Source organism: Papaver somniferum, chromosome 7 (genome assembly GCF_003573695.1).
Source record: "Papaver somniferum cultivar HN1 chromosome 7, ASM357369v1, whole genome shotgun sequence".
Classification (NCBI taxonomy): domain Eukaryota; kingdom Viridiplantae; phylum Streptophyta; class Magnoliopsida; order Ranunculales; family Papaveraceae; genus Papaver; species Papaver somniferum.
In genome coordinates this window covers 259,006,121-259,023,895 of record NC_039364.1, presented here as the reverse complement: position 1 = coordinate 259,023,895, position 17,775 = coordinate 259,006,121, and the positions used below count along the sequence as shown (strand labels likewise).

At 36.7% G+C, this 17,775-nt stretch overlaps 1 protein-coding gene, 1 non-coding gene and 1 pseudogene across 3 annotated transcripts; 2 read left to right on the top strand and 1 right to left on the bottom strand.

The window, feature by feature from the left end:
- The first annotated feature begins 6,590 nt into the window (after positions 1-6,590).
- LOC113300724 lies at positions 6,591-6,751 on the top strand. The gene has a single exon (XR_003335906.1). It is a non-coding gene; the product is annotated as a U1 spliceosomal RNA (small nuclear RNA).
- A 1,613-nt stretch (positions 6,752-8,364) lies between these two features.
- On the top strand, positions 8,365-12,069 carry LOC113293695 (pentatricopeptide repeat-containing protein At5g66520-like). Of its 2 annotated transcripts, none has more exons than XM_026542253.1 (3): positions 8,365-10,958; positions 11,161-11,236; positions 11,928-12,069. In XM_026542253.1, exon 1 carries the CDS (start codon positions 8,419-8,421, stop codon positions 9,967-9,969), a length of 1,551 nt encoding a protein of 516 aa, XP_026398038.1. In that variant the 5' UTR covers positions 8,365-8,418; the 3' UTR covers positions 9,970-10,958; positions 11,161-11,236; positions 11,928-12,069. The 2 variants fall into 2 exon arrangements, with proteins under 2 accessions (XP_026398038.1, XP_026398037.1); XM_026542252.1 differs by having other exon boundaries at positions 11,104-11,236.
- Positions 12,070-14,134: 2,065 nt separating this feature from the next.
- LOC113300942 lies at positions 14,135-14,306 on the bottom strand (annotated as a pseudogene).
- Positions 14,307-17,775: the final 3,469 nt, after the last annotated feature.

Below are 17,775 nucleotides of genomic sequence, written 5' to 3'. Positions count from 1 at the left end.
CTCGACCTCTGCCACATCTATTCCACCAATTGAAAACGAAAAAGCTCATGCTCTTATGTTTATCAAACGACATATTGACCCCAACCTAGCATCCCATAACTCTTTTGATTTCCTCGAATGATCATATACTGTTGGGTGTATAATCATTCGAGGAAATCAAAAGAGTTATGGATTCCCTCAAAGACCGTTTTGGGAACATTCATGATTGCTTGCTCCCCAAAATGACAATTGTTTTTGGGTGAAAAACAATGTACTGTAAAAGTACTTTTTTAGGTTTAAGATATCAATATCATACAAGACGAGCCTAAACCAAGAAATGACTGTCCACGTCTTGCTTTGGGCAGAGACGATGGGTTCATCATAGGGTAGGGAATTGCATAAAATGTTGAGAAATCACCGTGTGTTGAATTTTGCAAGATGAAGTTGTTGAACTACGATGAAGGTTATCTATGAGATGTCTGCCTTTTTAAAAGATGAATCATTGATTTACAATTGTAGTGAACACACTGATTTCTCATAAGTTCTGGAAGTTGTGAAAAGTTGGAGAAATGATGGCCATGGAGGTAGTGGTGAAGTCATGCCCTCTATGTCAGGAAGAATGTATGATCATTACTCCCACATCCTCTCAATTGCTCTTAACCGTCTCACCACTTGTTACCTTCTCTTCATGGATGTGTTTCCACATCGCACACGTTGTCATAAACCGTTATGAATATACCCCAATGAGAAATCTGACATATTTAATCTCTCGTAGAAGATAGTGAAGTCATGGACTAGTATTATTTTGGTTAAGTCATGGTAATGACTTGTTGAGACCAACTGACTATTTGAGACCAAGTGCTCAACTATGTATTTAATTAAGTAGACTGATTAACGTCAAGTCCAAGAAATAATAAGACTAGTAATAATTTAGATTTTAGCAGGTTAATTTTAGTAAGTCTAGGAGTAAACTGCATTGCCATCTCCGATGATGATGTAATGACCATCTGAACAAGATGATGCTCAGTAATGAGCATGAATTACTAGTGATGATGTCTTTGGGTGATCTCAGCTGAGAAATTTACTTGTAAAATATTTGTACCTCGGGAAATCAAGCAGGTACAAAGACATGCTTGAGTGATGAAGATACTTGCACCAAGGGAAGACGGATGCCTAGTCTAGATGGGCATTAGGCCAACAGTCAGAGTAGCTTGGTGATGCGCGTCATAAGTATAAAAAATTACTCAAGGTTTTTCTCACTAATACTAACAAGTAGCATATCACTAATACTAAGCATAAATGTAGTAAGGATCGCCCCACAAAGAGCTGTGTAACCAATATGTTATTTAGATTAACAAAACTATAATAAAAGAAAATACTAAAAGGGGTTGGTTTGACTAACTAAGAAAATAACAAAAGACAATAAGAAGAGGGTTTCGGATCATGGGACTCATGGTTTTGAAAAAATAATTGCAAAAAAATTTCTATCATTATGATACTTGCCATCCAACAGTAATAAATCTTGCTGAGTTGGCATTTTAGTTTTCACTCAAATTGATTCATTTTACTTATTTAAATTCAAGTAAGTATATATATATATGTGTGTGATTAATTTGTTTGATTTTTTTTATTTGTAGTGTCACGGGTAATCCGAACTTGTCTCCGAGCAACAACAACACATCAATCCGCAGAAAATAGTACTAAATCTAGGAATCCTTCATCAAGCAACCACAAAAATATATAATGTCTGCACTACAAACAACTATACTTAGAAATGTAATATACTTCCAACCCCCATTAGGCGCAAGAAACATTTTTTAGTTCATATTGTAGTTAAATATTATAGGACCTCCCACCGTCCTGTTTTTTCTTTCTTTCTTTTTTTTTTGATGGAAAAGTACTTATATTAATCAAGAAATACATATAGTACAAAAGATTTATAAGCTCATTTTTATCAAAAAAAAACATTGAAAATAACACTAGATTTTAAAACTCTTTGCTGAAGGTGGGATGACATCTGATGAAGATGCTCTATGCGAGCTTTGCAATGTAATCCGCCGCTGAGTTATATTTACTATTTATATACTTTACTTGAGCTTGCGGTAGTTTTTCCAGAATTGAGATCGCTTCAGGTACGGTATTATCCGCGCTCCAAGGAGAATCTTTGCAAGACTTGTTGATCGTCTCCGCAAGAATTTTGCAGTCCGTTACTAATGAGAGACTAGATAGTATATTTTTACTTAACCAAGAAGACGCTTTTAGCAAGGCTTTTGATTCTGCATGCAAAGCCGAGGAAGCCTACTCTGATTCAGTTGCAATATGCATGAAAGTTTCGTTGTTCACAGAGTAAAGTAAAAAAAAAACATATCCCATGGCCGAATCTTCTCTTTTTAAAGCCGCATCAATAAAAATTATCCAATCCGAAGATAAATCAGACCATTTTTCTTAGGGAAATTTCTTCTTTTAATCTTTATTGTTTTTTGGATCTTTTCCTGAGAATTCTGGTTCAAGAATTTCTTGATTTGCTCCATGAGGTGATTTGGATTTGGGTTGATTTTCTCGAAAATTGCCAAACACTTTTTCTTCCAAATAAACTAGAATAGAGTTGTGATTTTATCCGACCATTGGATGAAATCTTGGTCCATGATCGACCCTTTTATCCAATTTTCTATGGAATCCAAACGAATTCTAATGTTCACCGCTTCTAGAGAAAGACCAAACCAAATAGCTCTTGCGAAGGTACAAAATCGAAATAGGTGTTGTTCTGATCTTGCTCCTTGGAACTACACATTGGGAACTCTGTATTTATGTATGTATTATGCGCTTCGAGTCTCGAATTAGTTGGAAGGGCTTTTTGAGCTAATTTCTAGATGAATAATTTGATTTTTGGAATTACTTGGATCTTCCATATCTTTTTCCAAGGAAAAATATCTAATCTATTGTTTTCTTGATCTTGATTTATGAGAAAGCTATAAACATTTTTTGCCGAGAAAAATCCTTATGGATGATGTTGCCATCTGATTTTGTCTTGTTCTTGTCTTTTTGGAGTAATGGCTAGAATTTTCACTTTTATATTTGGATCAAAATAAGTATCAAGTTTGTCTTGATCCCATATGTCTTCAGGAGTTATCAACTCATATACCTTCTGCGGAACCGTTTCTTGAACATTAATGGGTTTTTGAATAATATCTGTATTAGGAACCCATTTGTCTTCCCAATTTTTTTTCGATGCTCCATTTTTTACTTGCCAGATAAAATTACCTTTAATGAGATCCAAACTTTTTTTATGCTAGTCCAAGTCCAGGATAATTTGGAAGACCTAGAGAATCCAGAGGATGAGAGTTTGGGAAATATTTTGCTTCGAGGAGTTGAGCCTAAAGTTGATCTTGATATAAGATGAGACGGCTTGCTATATTTAGTAAGGAAGCAATACTAAATTAGTGTGAATTCTTGATTCCTAGACCTCCTTGGGATATAGGCTTGCAGATGCTGACCCAAGACTTTATGTATCCTCATTTGCTTTTAGGCTTATCTTTATTCCACGAAAAGCCTCTTTGGATTCTGTCAATTTGATCTAGCGTTTCTTTAGGAAGAGCAAGCACTTGCATCTGGTAAGTTGGATAACCCTTGAAGGATGGACTTTATTAGAACTGTTCTGCCAGCTTGAGAGAGAAATTTAGATCTCCATCATTGAAGGGTGACATAGTATTTTTGTAACAAAGGTTTGAAATTTTCTTTTCTATTGGGTTTCCAGATATCTATCATTTTTTGTCATTAAGGGAACTTTTAGAATTCTCGCAGTGATTTTCCAATGTTTCAGATGAATATTCTAGTACTTAAGTAGATATTGGATTTCTGGAGGTTGATCATCTGACGCGTAATCTCGCCAAATCTTGATAGGATGTCTAACAAGTTTGTTGCCTCACCTAGATCGACTTTTGTGAATAAGAAGCAGTCATTTGCGATGAAAAAGTGAGAAATGTTCAGGGCATCTTTATTTATTTTAAGGCCCGAAATTTTCTTTCCAGACATTGTTTTTTCTAGGAGTCTAGTAAGAATACCCATGCAAATTAAAAACAAGTATGGTGAAAAGAGGGTCGTCCTGTCTTATGCCTCTTGAGGTGGTAAATTTCAGACCCGGATAACCATTTATAAGGATAGAAAAAAAGGTGATCGATATGCATTGCATTATGAGCTTTACCCATGAATCACTAAAGCCTAACGCTGATAAAGCCGATTTGACGAAATTCCACTCCACTCTGTCAAAGGCTTTTGGGAGATCTAATTTCAAAGGGAAGTTACCTTTTATGGATTTTGAGTTATTTATAGAATGAATAAGCTCATGTTATCCGCGATTTGTCTCCCCGGAAGAAAGGCAGATTGATTTGGGGATATTATTATCTTATTTAGGATTGGCTTTAGCCGGTTTGCTAGAATCTTGGATATGATCTTGTATATTGTATTACTCAAGCTGATGGATCTGAAATCTGATGGGATTTGTGGAGTGGTTATTTTAGGGATCAGGGTTATGAAGGAATAGTTCAATTCCAGATTTGAAAAAATCTCGAACTGCAAGAATTATATCCGGGCCCATTATATCCCATTTAGCTTTAAAGAAGCCTAGTTGAGACCCATCTGGTCCCGATGCTCCCCACTGGTTCATATTGGAAATTGTATTCCAAATTTCTTCTTTTGAAGGGATAACAATTAAGGAAGAATTTTCAACCTCGGAAACACAAGGTTCAATAAAGCTTGATAAATCTTCCACAAAGTTGTTGTTGTGCGAGGTGCCTATTTGAGTAAAATGATTTACTAGGAGAGTATTGATTTGATCTTTATCTGAAATCCATAGACCCGATGGTTCTCTAAGGGAGTTTACAGCATTGATTCTTTTCCTATTGGAAGCTGAAGCGCAGAAGTACATACTCAGTGTTTTAGTCGTATTCCTTAAAAAATTTATCTCTTGAATTTTGATGGTGGTAATCATTTTTTTTTGTACCATTTTTCTAATTCAGCTTGGAGATTTCTAATTTTATCTGAGTTTTCGGAGAAATTTCCAGATCTATGTAGGCATTCAATCCTATTATTTAGGGATTTTATATTTGTATGAATGTTTCCAATTACATCTGAATTCCATTGAGATAAATTCGAAGATAATGGTTGAGCTTCGAACAGATGTTCCTATCCTGGGTAATATTGAAGTGGAAATTCCAATAGCTGGAAACTGTTGAGGATAATGTAGGATGTGACAGGCAAGATCTAATGCATTTAAATGGCTTTTGAATTTTTTGTGGCCCCTGGATAATGGTTTTGTGGACTAAATGAACGGGACATTTAATGCACAAAACCATTGTCCAGGGGCCACAAAATATTACTCCCTCCGTCCCTAATAAGATGACCTACTTGTAGTTTGCACAAATTTTAAGGCAAGGAGGAAAGTGAAGTATATTTAACTATTTTTTACAATTATATCTTTATGGACAATAATTAGTAAAATTTAGAAACGATTTATCTTTTAAACTATACCACGGTTTTTTTATAAACTTTATACCGTTGAAAAACATTTTAAAACACCTACGCAACGAATATAAACATGACTATCAAATTATACATATTTCTTATAGAAAAAATAATCAATTAAAAGGGTAGTTTTAGAAATATCCCTTGATTAGTGAAATAGGTCATCTATTTATGGGACAAAGTTTAAAACCAAATAGGTCATCTTATTAGGGACGGAGGGAGTATAATTAACTTTGCTTCCTACCAAACTAAGAAAAATATTGGGACTTCCTATGCGATACAAACTTGAAAAAGAGAAAACCGAACATAGAAAAAGAACATGAAACATAACACTGGAAAGATGAAATGTTGTCATTCTGTGTCATGCAGGGGAAGTTCTCTTGTATGATCATCCGACAACAAAACAGTCCCTGTGTTATCTACGGCAGTAGCAGAGCTACTTTCATTTCTCCTAATAGCATTAAGTTTGTCTAACAAAATATAGTAACAAATGAAATTTGGCATATCACCTCTCCAAGAATTGAAGAGAGAAGATTTCGTACCATTCACCGCCAGTGTATCTGCCACCTGATTACCGGTTCTTCTTATTTGGGTATGTGCATCCCTACCAAAAAAAACTAAGGTAAACTTGGGGACTGGTAGTGGCATAGTCGTATTTGTTCCGTTGCATAAAAGGTTTGATCTGATACAATGCATTTGTGCCGGAAATTAAGCAAGACATGTTAATATTTGGATACCATTTTTTTGCTCAACATTTATCTATGCTTTGGACTTCGAAATGTCTACTTAGCATAAGCTTATGGAAACTGTATAGAGCGTTGCAATTTAGCATAAGGCAAAAAATTGAAACGAATTAATTTCACCCATGAAAAAAACTACCAAAGAAAAATGAAGAACTAATTCTAGTTGATTGATTCAACTGATAAAAGATGACAAATAATGACAACTCTGCTGCGTAGGTATAGATAGCTAGAAAGTTAAATGCCGAGTCGCTGGCAAAATAATAATAATGATAGTCCCACATAGGCCAGAAAGGAAAGAGCAGAAGGAAAACAGCCCTATAAGAATAGCTTGAATTGCAGCTGAAATTCATACTTACCTGGACGGGGTCAATGGCTGATCAAGAAGGGTCATGGCCTAGGTTAGTGACTTCCATTGCACTTTGGAAGGGCGCTCGCCTAAGATCTCCCCATTGAGGGAGAGTCTACGTCATAATTTGTTCCTGAGGGGAACGCGTTCGCGCGGCCCCTGCCAATTTCATAAGCCCAAACATTCACTGCTGCCGAGTCTCTAGCTCTAGCAGTCTGTTGTTTGAAGCAATTGACAACCCAAAATTGCGCTTGCTAACACCTCCTGAACAGCTTGAAACACAAGCTGAACTTTCCAGTTAAGTGAATAAATCTACTTTCTGTTGGTGTCATCATTGTTACCTTTTCACATCCAGGATTTTATAGGCCATGAATTTGCCATCTATTTAGCTTATATTTTTTTGATGTGAATGGGCATATATTTTTTGTACTCTAATTTTCATGCAAATGCAAGAACAATTCTGCACAACAGGAACAATTGTTTGACTCTGAGACAAATCTTTTGATCCTATTGTGCAGTCTTTTGAAGCTAGGCTTAAAAACTGGAAGAGTACAAGTTTAAACCAAACTGGAAGAACCACCAATGGGTGGTTAAATCTGTACTCAACTATAATACTTGAGGTGGAATGCTGAGAAACTTGTTGGTCTTGTGATTGAACTCTGAATTCCAGTTTATATTAAATGATTCTCATAACTGTTATCATGAAATTTGTAAGATAGAGATCCTTGAAAAGAAAAATGCTGTTGCTGCGGCTGCACCAAGCCAAAGCAGAAATAGAACTGAAACCAAGACTCATACACTATGAACTTATATTCATAATTCAAAAACAAACCAGGAGTGAATTACCAAGAGGCTTTAACTTTAGAGGTTCAACGGGACACTGCTTCTCAATGGCCTCAGAATAATGCTCCTTAATCTCCATTTCCACATCCTGAACAATAAATGCACACAAATATCCGACCTGAAAATTGCCATCTATCTCAATGACACGCCTAACAAATTGCCATCTGCTTGTGAAGCCGTGGTGATTGAGCTAGGCAAGCAGGGCGGCCTTTGTAGTCCAGTCTGAAAACAAATGCACCACCTTCACTTGAGCCTTCTATGAATTTTGTGTATAGGTTCCAGCAAAATCTTTCAGATAACAAAAATGCCTTATTCTATTTTCAACCTTACATGGAGTGCGAAAACTTGCTTGGTTAACAGGTGTACGCCCATACAGTTTTAACCTGTTTCCTGGGTAATTAACATGAACAAGCTGTTCTCTAGCCTGCAGAGCTTTTCTCGAAAAGCACTTCACTCCGTGCAACAGTAAGAACACACTGAGTAGTGAAGCCTTTCTCTCTCAAAACTAAGAATCCAATATTTTTACCAACACGACAGGTTGTTTATCCTTGAAAGAGTTCCCCATTTCTGAAATAGACCATGAAATAGATCTACAACAAGAAGACAGTTAGAAAGACTTCAAGTTTGTAAATCTACAACCATATTTGTTGGGCTTACAATTGCAGTTCTTTGGCTTAAAATTGCAGTTCTCCTACAAAAAAAAAAAAAAGATTTGCCTACTGATCGTCACACAGTCTCCGTTTGATATTAACCTATAAAGATTTGCCTACTGATCGTTATTTGGGAAAAGATAACAAATAACGATGGCATTCACTTCTTATTATAGCACCTGTATTCACATCCCTGAGTCTGGTTTGAATAATGTGGGACTAAATCACGACAGAAATGAGCAAAAAGGCATTGTGAGCATTGCGATAATGTAAATACAAGGAACCTGGTTGCAGAGTTTCACTTCCAAGTGTACATGATAGTAGGTATGTTTAAGCGATGTCAAAGAGTAGATGTCTGTTAGTGTTAGAAAAATGTATGAACACGAAACAATTTAAGCAAACTCATGCACAGATAATCCTTACAGGACTTGGAAACAACAGTTTCGCGATTAGTCGTCTTTTAGCTTTTTGTTCAAACCCATTTCATGGAATCCCTATAACCTACTCAACTCAGATTTTTGATCAAATTTTCAAACCCACTATATGTATTTGTAATACTATGCTTAAAGCTTTTTTACTCAAAGGGGAACTCGATAAAACTTTAGAAATGTATAGTCATATAATGCACATTGGTCTCTACCCTGATAATTACACTCTTCCCTATGTATTGAAAGCCTGTGCTCACTCCCAAAAGGTTCAAGTAGGAGAACAGATTCATGGGGGTGTATTCAAGTTGGGTTTTGATGGTGACATTTTTGTAGGTAATACGCTATTGCTCATGTATTCTACTTGTGCTAGAATGGTTGAAGCACGCCTTCTGTTCGAGGAAATTCCGGAAAGAACTGCGGTTTCGTGGACAGTTATGATATCTGGGTACTCTAAAAGGGGTGATGTTGATTCTGCGCGGTTAATATTCGATGAAGCACCGTTCAAGGATAGAGGAATTTGGGGTTGTATGATTTCTAGTTATGTGCAAAACAATTGCTTCAAGGAGGGATTGGAAATGTTTCGTTTGATGCAGTTGACGGATATAGACCCTGATGAAGGAATTTTTGTTAGCTTACTTAGTGCCTGTGCTCATTTAGGATCTGCTGATATTGGAATATGGATTCACAGGCACTTGAAGAGAATGCAGTTTCCGATGTCTGTTCAGCTTAACACTGCTCTTATAGATATGTACGCAAAATGTGGGAATTTGGGTTTAGCTAAGAATTTGTTTGATGGGATGCGGGAAAGAGATGTAATTTGTTGGAATGTGATGATTTCTGGATCGACAATGAATGGGGATGCCGAGAATGCACTTGCACTGTTTGAGCAAATGGAGAAAGATGGTTTAAGACCCAACGACATAACCTTCATCGCGGTATTAACTGCGTGTAGCTATTCAGGTATGGCTTGTAAAGGACTGCAGATTTTTGATAGCATGAAGTCGGTTTACAGAATGGAACCTAAAAGTGAGCATTATGGATGTATGATCAACTTGCTTGGTCGAGCTGGGCGTTTTGAGGAGGCAAAAGAAATTATTCGGAAAATGCCAACTTCATGTAGCCATTCAGACGAAGCAATGGCTTGGAGAGCATTACTGAGTTCTTGCTGTAGTCACGGAGAAACCAGTCTAGCAGAGGTTGCTGCTGAGAGACTCGTACAGTTAGAACGTCATTGTGGGGTGTATGTTTTACTATCGAATATGTATGCAAGTTCTGGTAAATATGACGATGCTAGGAGAATAAGGAAAGATATGAAAGATAGAGGAGTAGAGAAGACACCGGGTTGTAGCTCGATTGAGGTTAATGGGTTTATTCATGAGTTTGTTGCTGGTGAGAAAACACGTCCTCAGATGCAAGAGATACATAAAGTTTTGGAGAAGATGAATGGTCAGTTGGAGTAATACGAAAGCATGTTAGAGTAAGTGAATTAGCTGCATGGAAAATGGCCAAGTGAGAGAACCAATTCTACACAGCCAGTGATACCGTGACAAGCGACTTGACCTCAAGCAAAGGTTCTAGTTTACTTATCAGAAGTTAGAGCTTTCTTTTCTGAAGCATCTCTGTCACTTGAGGTTGTCCGGTTAGATCAGTTACAGCTGACAGTGAAATAATATCAGAAGTTGAAGATGGTATTTCGAAACTTGCTCTTGTTATTCACAGAATTACTGGTCTCTGTCCATTTAGAAAGTGCTCTCATGTCCGAGGCAGATGGAAATATGGTCTTGCAGAGTTTATTGGATATTGAATGACTCTGTAACATGTTGTCAAACTGAAGTTAATAGAGAGGTTGCAGGGAGGCTATCTTATGCAGTCATGCAATTGTGTAAGAGTATCGAGCGGGTCATAGTATCACAGCCATCGAACGATCAAGCTGAAATTCTTTCTGACTGGATGATGAAGGCCAAGCAGTTAAAGTTTCCGGCCTTTTGAGGTTTGGTGATATAGAATTAAGTCCTCAAAGAAAGATTGGTGGCAGGTCTCAGTAACATCAACGATGCCACAATCAGCCTTTGGTCGTGTTTATTTTTGTTTGCTCAGGTTGGACCTGACATTGTTCAATTCCAACCAAACTCAGGTTCATTTCCAAAATGATGCAAGTGCCTAAAATTTTCAATTTAAATCATTCATCAAAACTTCTGAATCAATTTTAAACTAGAGAGATACAGAGAGTCATAACTAGTTTGATGAAGGATCAAGGACATGCCCCATGAATTAGCTCCTCTCGCCATTCCCCATGAGTTAGCTCCTCTCTGATGCAAAATGTGACTTTCTTGCGTCACCTGGTGCAGCAATAAAACTGAGTTTTTGGCCACCTGGTTTAAAATTTATGTTTTCTTTTAGCCTCGTAGATTCTGCTTTCATACAGTGGATCACAGCTCTTTCTTTCCAGGTAGTTTCTTATTCATATTTGCTGCTAGATATACTTTCTAATGCATGAGTTTCTCTAAGTGTGATTCTGGATTACTATGAGAATGTATAACAAAATCACCTCACGTTTTATTTTTTCTTCTTACTTGATTTTGTTTCCCATGTAGTTTGGAGGCCAAATTTTACCCTCAACCTTCCCCCTTAGCTAACCATTTGTCTATCAGGTTAGCTAGGACCTTACAAGATCATTGTTACACTCAAAACACAGGAAGAGAATTGCATAACAGTATTTACCCCACGGTATCTCTCTTATTATTATACTACGTACTCTGCTTATTTTTGCTGAGGATTATATGCTCATAGTTTCTTCTAATTGGTTTTACATTTGACATGATTTTATACCGGATATGAATGATCACAAGTAGTCCCTCGAGTTACTTTTTACCCTTGTGATTACTCTATTTGTGATGTTTCAAGTTTCTTCTGTTTAGGGTTCCAATCTTAAGCTGTTTAAGTCTTTTTTGCTGTTAGACTGAAAATCTAGACAATGTAGTCTTATGAATAGTAAACTCGACATCTATTTGTTAAGGCAAGCAGTAGAAGACTCTTTTCACTTCTCTTTGTCTAAAATAAATTAACACAAGGCTGAATCGCATGTATGTTTCTTCTTGCGAGGATGAAATAATCCTAGAGTTCATCTTAGGGAGGATTATTTAGACAAAATAAACCTTGTTATAGTGGTCTAATTAGTTACAGATACTTTAGTCCTGCTGCTAGAGTTAGGATAATTCACTTTAGTTTTTAAACCTATTTTGAAGTAATGATGTTTGCTCAAATTTCCTACACTATAGGAGTTCGGTATTTTGATCCAGAAATGGAGGGCAAGTACTTGGCGGAGATGTTCAAGAGAGCTCTCCTTTTACTTTCTGTTCACATCATCTCTTTGTCGTATGTTTAAACCTGAGTGAGGTCTAAATGCAACTTTTTGCAGGCACTTGGAGAAGCAAAGTGAAGTCCTAGAATGAAGTTGATCAACAGAATTGAACCTAAAAGTGAGCATTATGGATGTATGATCAATTTACTTGGTCGAGCTGAGCTTTTTGAGGCGAAAGAAATTATTCTGAGAATGCCAACTTCATGTAGCCATTCAGACCAAGCAATGTCTTGGAGAGCATTACTGAGTTCTTGTTGTAGTCATGGAGAAACCAGACTCGCCTACTATTGAATCTGGTATTCGCAGAATTACTGGGTTATGTTTAATATGGTTTTGGTAGAACGATTTTTTCTAGGGACCATGGTTTTTTTGGGGACCATGGTACTATTAGGCCACCTACACTATAGTTATAAGGGGTGTCCTAAACCATTGAAATGACTAACCTACCCTTAACCTAATTTAATTTAAAACTAACCCAATAACCACCTATATATATATATATAACCACCACCTCCCACCATCGCCGATTACCACCACCACCACCTCCGATTATCACCATCACCAACCACCGATTACCACCACCGCTGATTACCACCACCACCACCTCTGATTATCACCACCACCAACCACCGATTACCACCACCACCTCCGATTACCACCACCACCACTATATATATATATATATAGCTTAATTTAAAACATTAACAAAGATATTCTCACAAACCCATTACTTGTCATTCGTTTTTGGTTGAATGAATGAGAAGTAATCATTAAAATGAGTTGAAAATGGAAGTTGCAGAGAGGTTTAATGGAGGTTTTTTTTTTAGAGAAAAGTTCGGTTATCAAGAATTAATTTTTTCTTAACCGAACTCAGAGTTCGGTTGATTCACAAAAAAATACTTTTAACCGAACTCCTTGTATTAGAACAACACAAGTCCATAAGTTCGGTTCCTTCGCAAAAGAAGGATATCACCGAACTTTAGTTTACGAAAATAATGAGAAGTCCACAAGTTCGGTTCGTTCGCAAAAATGTTAAGTTTTCTTTGTAACCGAACTCGACCTTTGAAACTTCGTAACCGAACTCTACCTAATTCACCAAGAAATAAATTTCGTAGTAACCGAACGTTTGCCTAATTGCATATATGCATATATAAGCCCAGTTCGGTTGATTCGCAAAATATGTTGAAGTTTGCGAACCAACCGAACTTCTAACACTAGGTTACTTTTAACCTGCAGTTCGGTTGGGAACTTGGTTGCGTTGAAGTTTGCGAACTAACCGAACACATAAGATGTACCCAAATAAATTGTTAAGTTCAAAATTTGGTTTTATCCTAGGTAACCGAACATTACACTGTACGACCAAAACCTCCATTAACGAGCGAGTTCGGTAACCTGCGTGTTTGGAAAACGTAACCGAACTACACTTTCAGGTGTGTTCAGTTACATGTTCTTGACATATGGTAACCGAAGTGGCCCAAATCTACATAAAGAATTTCATTTTTTTTGAAAGTTTGGAGCAATTCAACCAACATTATCTAAGTTTGAAGCCTACCTGGGTACCCAAATACCCTTCCTACGGTTGTGGTTGGTAAAATCCATCGTTTTTCATGTTTTCCTTCTTCATCTTCTCTAACTTTACTCTCTCGATAATTCTACTTCTTTAAAAAAAAACCATCTGATTTTTTAATCTCACTAATTATCTTTAACTTAATCATCTCACTAATCATTACACTAACTATTATTAACACTAACTAATCATCACCCAAAATTAACTTAATCATCTCACTAATCATTACATTAACTATTATTAACACTAACTAATCATCACCCAAAATTAATCAACATTAACTATTATTAACACTAACTAAATTAATCAGAAGGGTAATTTAGGTATTAATATAAATATTTAGAACTATTATTAACACTAACTAAATTAATCAGAAGGGTAATTTAGGTATTAATATAAATATTTAGATAAGGGTGACCTGGATTTAATTCTAACCCAAAATAAATTTAATTCTAACCCAAAATAAAATCATGGTACCAAAAAAACCCAAAATAACATCTTGGTCCCAAAAAGATCGTTATTTTAATCATGGTCCCAAAAAAATCGTTCTTTTCTTTGGATAGGGGTGTGCCTAGTTTAATATGGTTTTGGTAAGGGTGCGCCACGCCAAGCCTTTGCAGTAGTGCAACGCAGAAACGACGCGTGAGAACCCAACAACAAGCTACTATGGTGGAAACTCCCCCGTACAAAAATTAATTTAATATCACGTGAGCCAATGGCTCACATGATGAGAACCCAACAGCAAGCTACTATGGAAACTCCCCCGTAAAAAAATTAATTTAATATCACGTGAGCCGATGGATATCAGATATTAAACTGATAAGAACAGATATTACACTTGATCTTAGCCAAAAGGTAGAGAAAGGTATGTTTGGGCTCGATTCCAGCTTCTCTATTTGTAGTTTCCTGTTTCCGTCCCTCTGCTTTAACTGGTCTGTGTGGGACTAAATCACAGGCAAGATGAGCTAAGTTTGGATTTGATGAGTATGGGCATGGGATGAGTGACATGAGTCCATATTACATATCTTTGGTATGTGTATTTCAGAAACAATCAAGAGCAAGGAAATGAATCATTGTTGTATCCGTTAGATCAGCTTATAAGTTGAATAACACGACGCCGCGGTTCACACTTGCATTGCTCAGCTCAGTAGTTTCGGCTGTTACTAGCACTTACTTACTGGGATATCATTGTAGATTAGGGACTTCTTGAGGAACTCAAAAAATCGATTTTTGCGAGAGAAAATTCTTGCCACGACGAAATAATGTATACTTTTTAGAGCCATTGTGAGTCACTTACTACTGGCACTAGTATAAGTTAATATTCTCGAGACTCAAATGACTTGAAGATTTAATGCAGTTTGTACATCATTAACAATACCATGGAAATGAGCATCTTGCTTCCATGTGCCTGGTTGCAGACTGTATTCAATTTTAAACTTCCCTTTTGCATATGGAAGCTATGGTCTCGCGACAACCCAAATCCCAATATTCGTAAATGATGTTAGCTAGCTTTCGATTCTTCGTCCCCACTACCCTTCGAGGTAAAACAGAAGCCCAATTTCTAAAGGACTACTTCTTCGGTTCCGTTTTACTCGATGTTCTGGAGTTTTTCACGCAGATTAAGAAATAATGGAGAGAATAAATTTTTTCTAAAAAATAATGGAGAAAATAATTTTTTTCTAAATCTACCCATACTAATAGATTCCTAAAAATTTGAAGCACATAATTTTTAATTTCTAGATTTAGTGTAAATCACGACTCCCCTTATAATTTACTTGGGATAAACCAAATATTCCTCTAAAGATTTAAAAATTATTTATCTACTGATTATGATGAGAATAATGGTATGTTGTGATTCCAGGACAAATTAGTGAGAATGGTTTCACCTAATTTTATTAAAAAACCTTTAAAACCAAAAACCACTAACCCTAGGTTAGGATTCTGTTTAGAGATAATTGGGTACTCAAGCTTAGAGCAACACTGGACTTTGATCTCACATTTGTCTAATGTTAGGGTTTGGTATCTGGACTGGACGTTGACCTGCATTGACTGTTTATGACCAAACTTTACTTGATTTTCTAAAATGAAAATATTGTGAAATTCTGGGTTTACAAGTCTACCCCGATTAATCTTTCTCTTTTTCATATGTATCAGTGGGCGGTGGTTTATTCACACCACAAATTCTTCTCCACTCTTTTTTCTTTCTCTGCTACAACCATCACATCTATAATCTCGGTTGTATAATTTTTTTATTTTTTTTCCTTGAAACCCATCACGTAAATGTATGAGGATTTGATTTACTTGGATGCGAATGATGAAAAAAATATTGTTTAAGAGATTTAGAACCCAGGGTTTGATTCTGATGAAAGAAGAAGGCAAAGAGAGGTGATGGACTCTTCTATACAATAGCTGATATGCATACTATAAAGATGGATGGAATGTTCTAACAGGTCTCAGCTTTGATTTACGCATGTTGCAGATTGTGAGTTCTTTAAAGTGTCATGATTACAGGGGATGGTCATTTTTTTTGTTACAAGTGCAGATTTTATGGTACATATTGCATTGTCTCGGTGGGGCAACTTTTGGTTGTTCTATTTCCAGGAATGTAGTTTTCGATATGCTCTTTCATGCGACTCTCAAGATATGAGCGTCTATTGTCAGCAGCCAGTCTGGCACAAAGTTTCATGACTTCCCCAGGACTTAAGCTGTTGGGCTATTGGGCTCCTTAGCCACTAAACACGAGAACCTTAACCTATGTTTGTTTTTTTTGTAATATTTTTTTCCTGGACTCATCTGGATTTTGAGTCACGGGTATTTTGTTCCCCGACTGAAATGTGTCCGAGTCAGGAGTTAGTCCTGACTGTTATTTTTAGGTCAGGAGAAAACAAACAGGCTGTTATTTTTAGGTCCAAAAGAGGGTCATGCTTATTAAGCATTGTATGTTTGAGCCACTAGCCAATTAGACCTCTTCTGCTGGTCTGTAGAGTATTCCACAGTTTCAATTTAGTAGAAGGTATTTTACCTTCGATATGGAGGTGCTGCACTTTTGAAGCAAGATCGACACGTCTTATTTACTAAATAGAAACAGATGAAGACGACCCCCTTGTATTAAAGCAGCATCTAAAAGATCTTTTTTGCTCTTCTTCCTTGTTATGATCCCTATAACACTTGCTGCATGAATTCATATTTGCTGATGTTCCAAAAGTCCCACATCCAGTTGGCAAAAAATTGATGTGTTTCAAGAATCCGACGTCTTACAATTTAACCAGGCTAGCGATCCATGATTTGGCCCAGTCCAGCACCGAAATTCCTTCGTAAATTCTGACGGTAAAACAAGAGTACCTTCATGTAGTTTACTAGCTTTTGATGATAATGTTGTCAATCTAGAATTTTGTGATGGTCAAAGGCAGTCTTACACTATGGTTGTTTACCGGCCGAGTCGTCTGGATCTGACAAAAATCACACGTCTGAGTCAGATCTGACTCAAACTGAAAAATAAACGATCTGACGTCTAATACGCCAGGATTGACTCAGATCAAATCAGATGTAAACACAAACAAACATGGTGTTAGATTGTGTTTTGTTCATTGAACTTCCGTTTCTACTCGAGTACAGAATCAATTGCTACTCATTTTCTGCCAGGTTGTCCGCATTTAGAAATTTGGTTAATGTTAATAACCAAAAGAAAATCGTAATTAGGAAACCATTAATTATGTAACAGATAACCTGTATGCATAAAATTGTTTTTGTTCTCTGTTGCCTTTCTCATATTCATGTAACTATGAATTGTTTTAGCTAAAGTCTGAGCAGAGAAAAAAAAATGAAAAACGGAGAAGTGGGAAATGAAAGAAGAAAATAAAAATAAAGATGGAGAAGTGGGGCATCGATTCCCATACCTCTCGCATGCTAAGCGAGCGCTCTAGCATCTGAGCTACATCCCCAACATGTCTGATCTGCAGCTTAATAATTTGATACCTTCTTTTGGGTTCTACAATAACACGATTTCAATGCTGCACCACCACTAGGACCAAGGTGCATTTGGTGGAAAAACTTAAGTCTACTAAACTCATTCCATTAAATTAACAAATCGATTGTACTGTGTAGTTCAAGGTCAATGTTACACTGCTACAGACACGGCACTGATATATCAAGGGGAAATTAGCCGGAAGACTAACAACTACTATGTGCTTTAAATACAAATCACATTTCTAAAAATGATACATCACATGTATCAAATACGCTTGCAATGAGCTTATTCAGCTTCTTGATTCACTGGAAAGGGATTTACCTACAAGTACCCATTGCGGTTCTGATTCCCCGCAGGATGTCATGAACGCC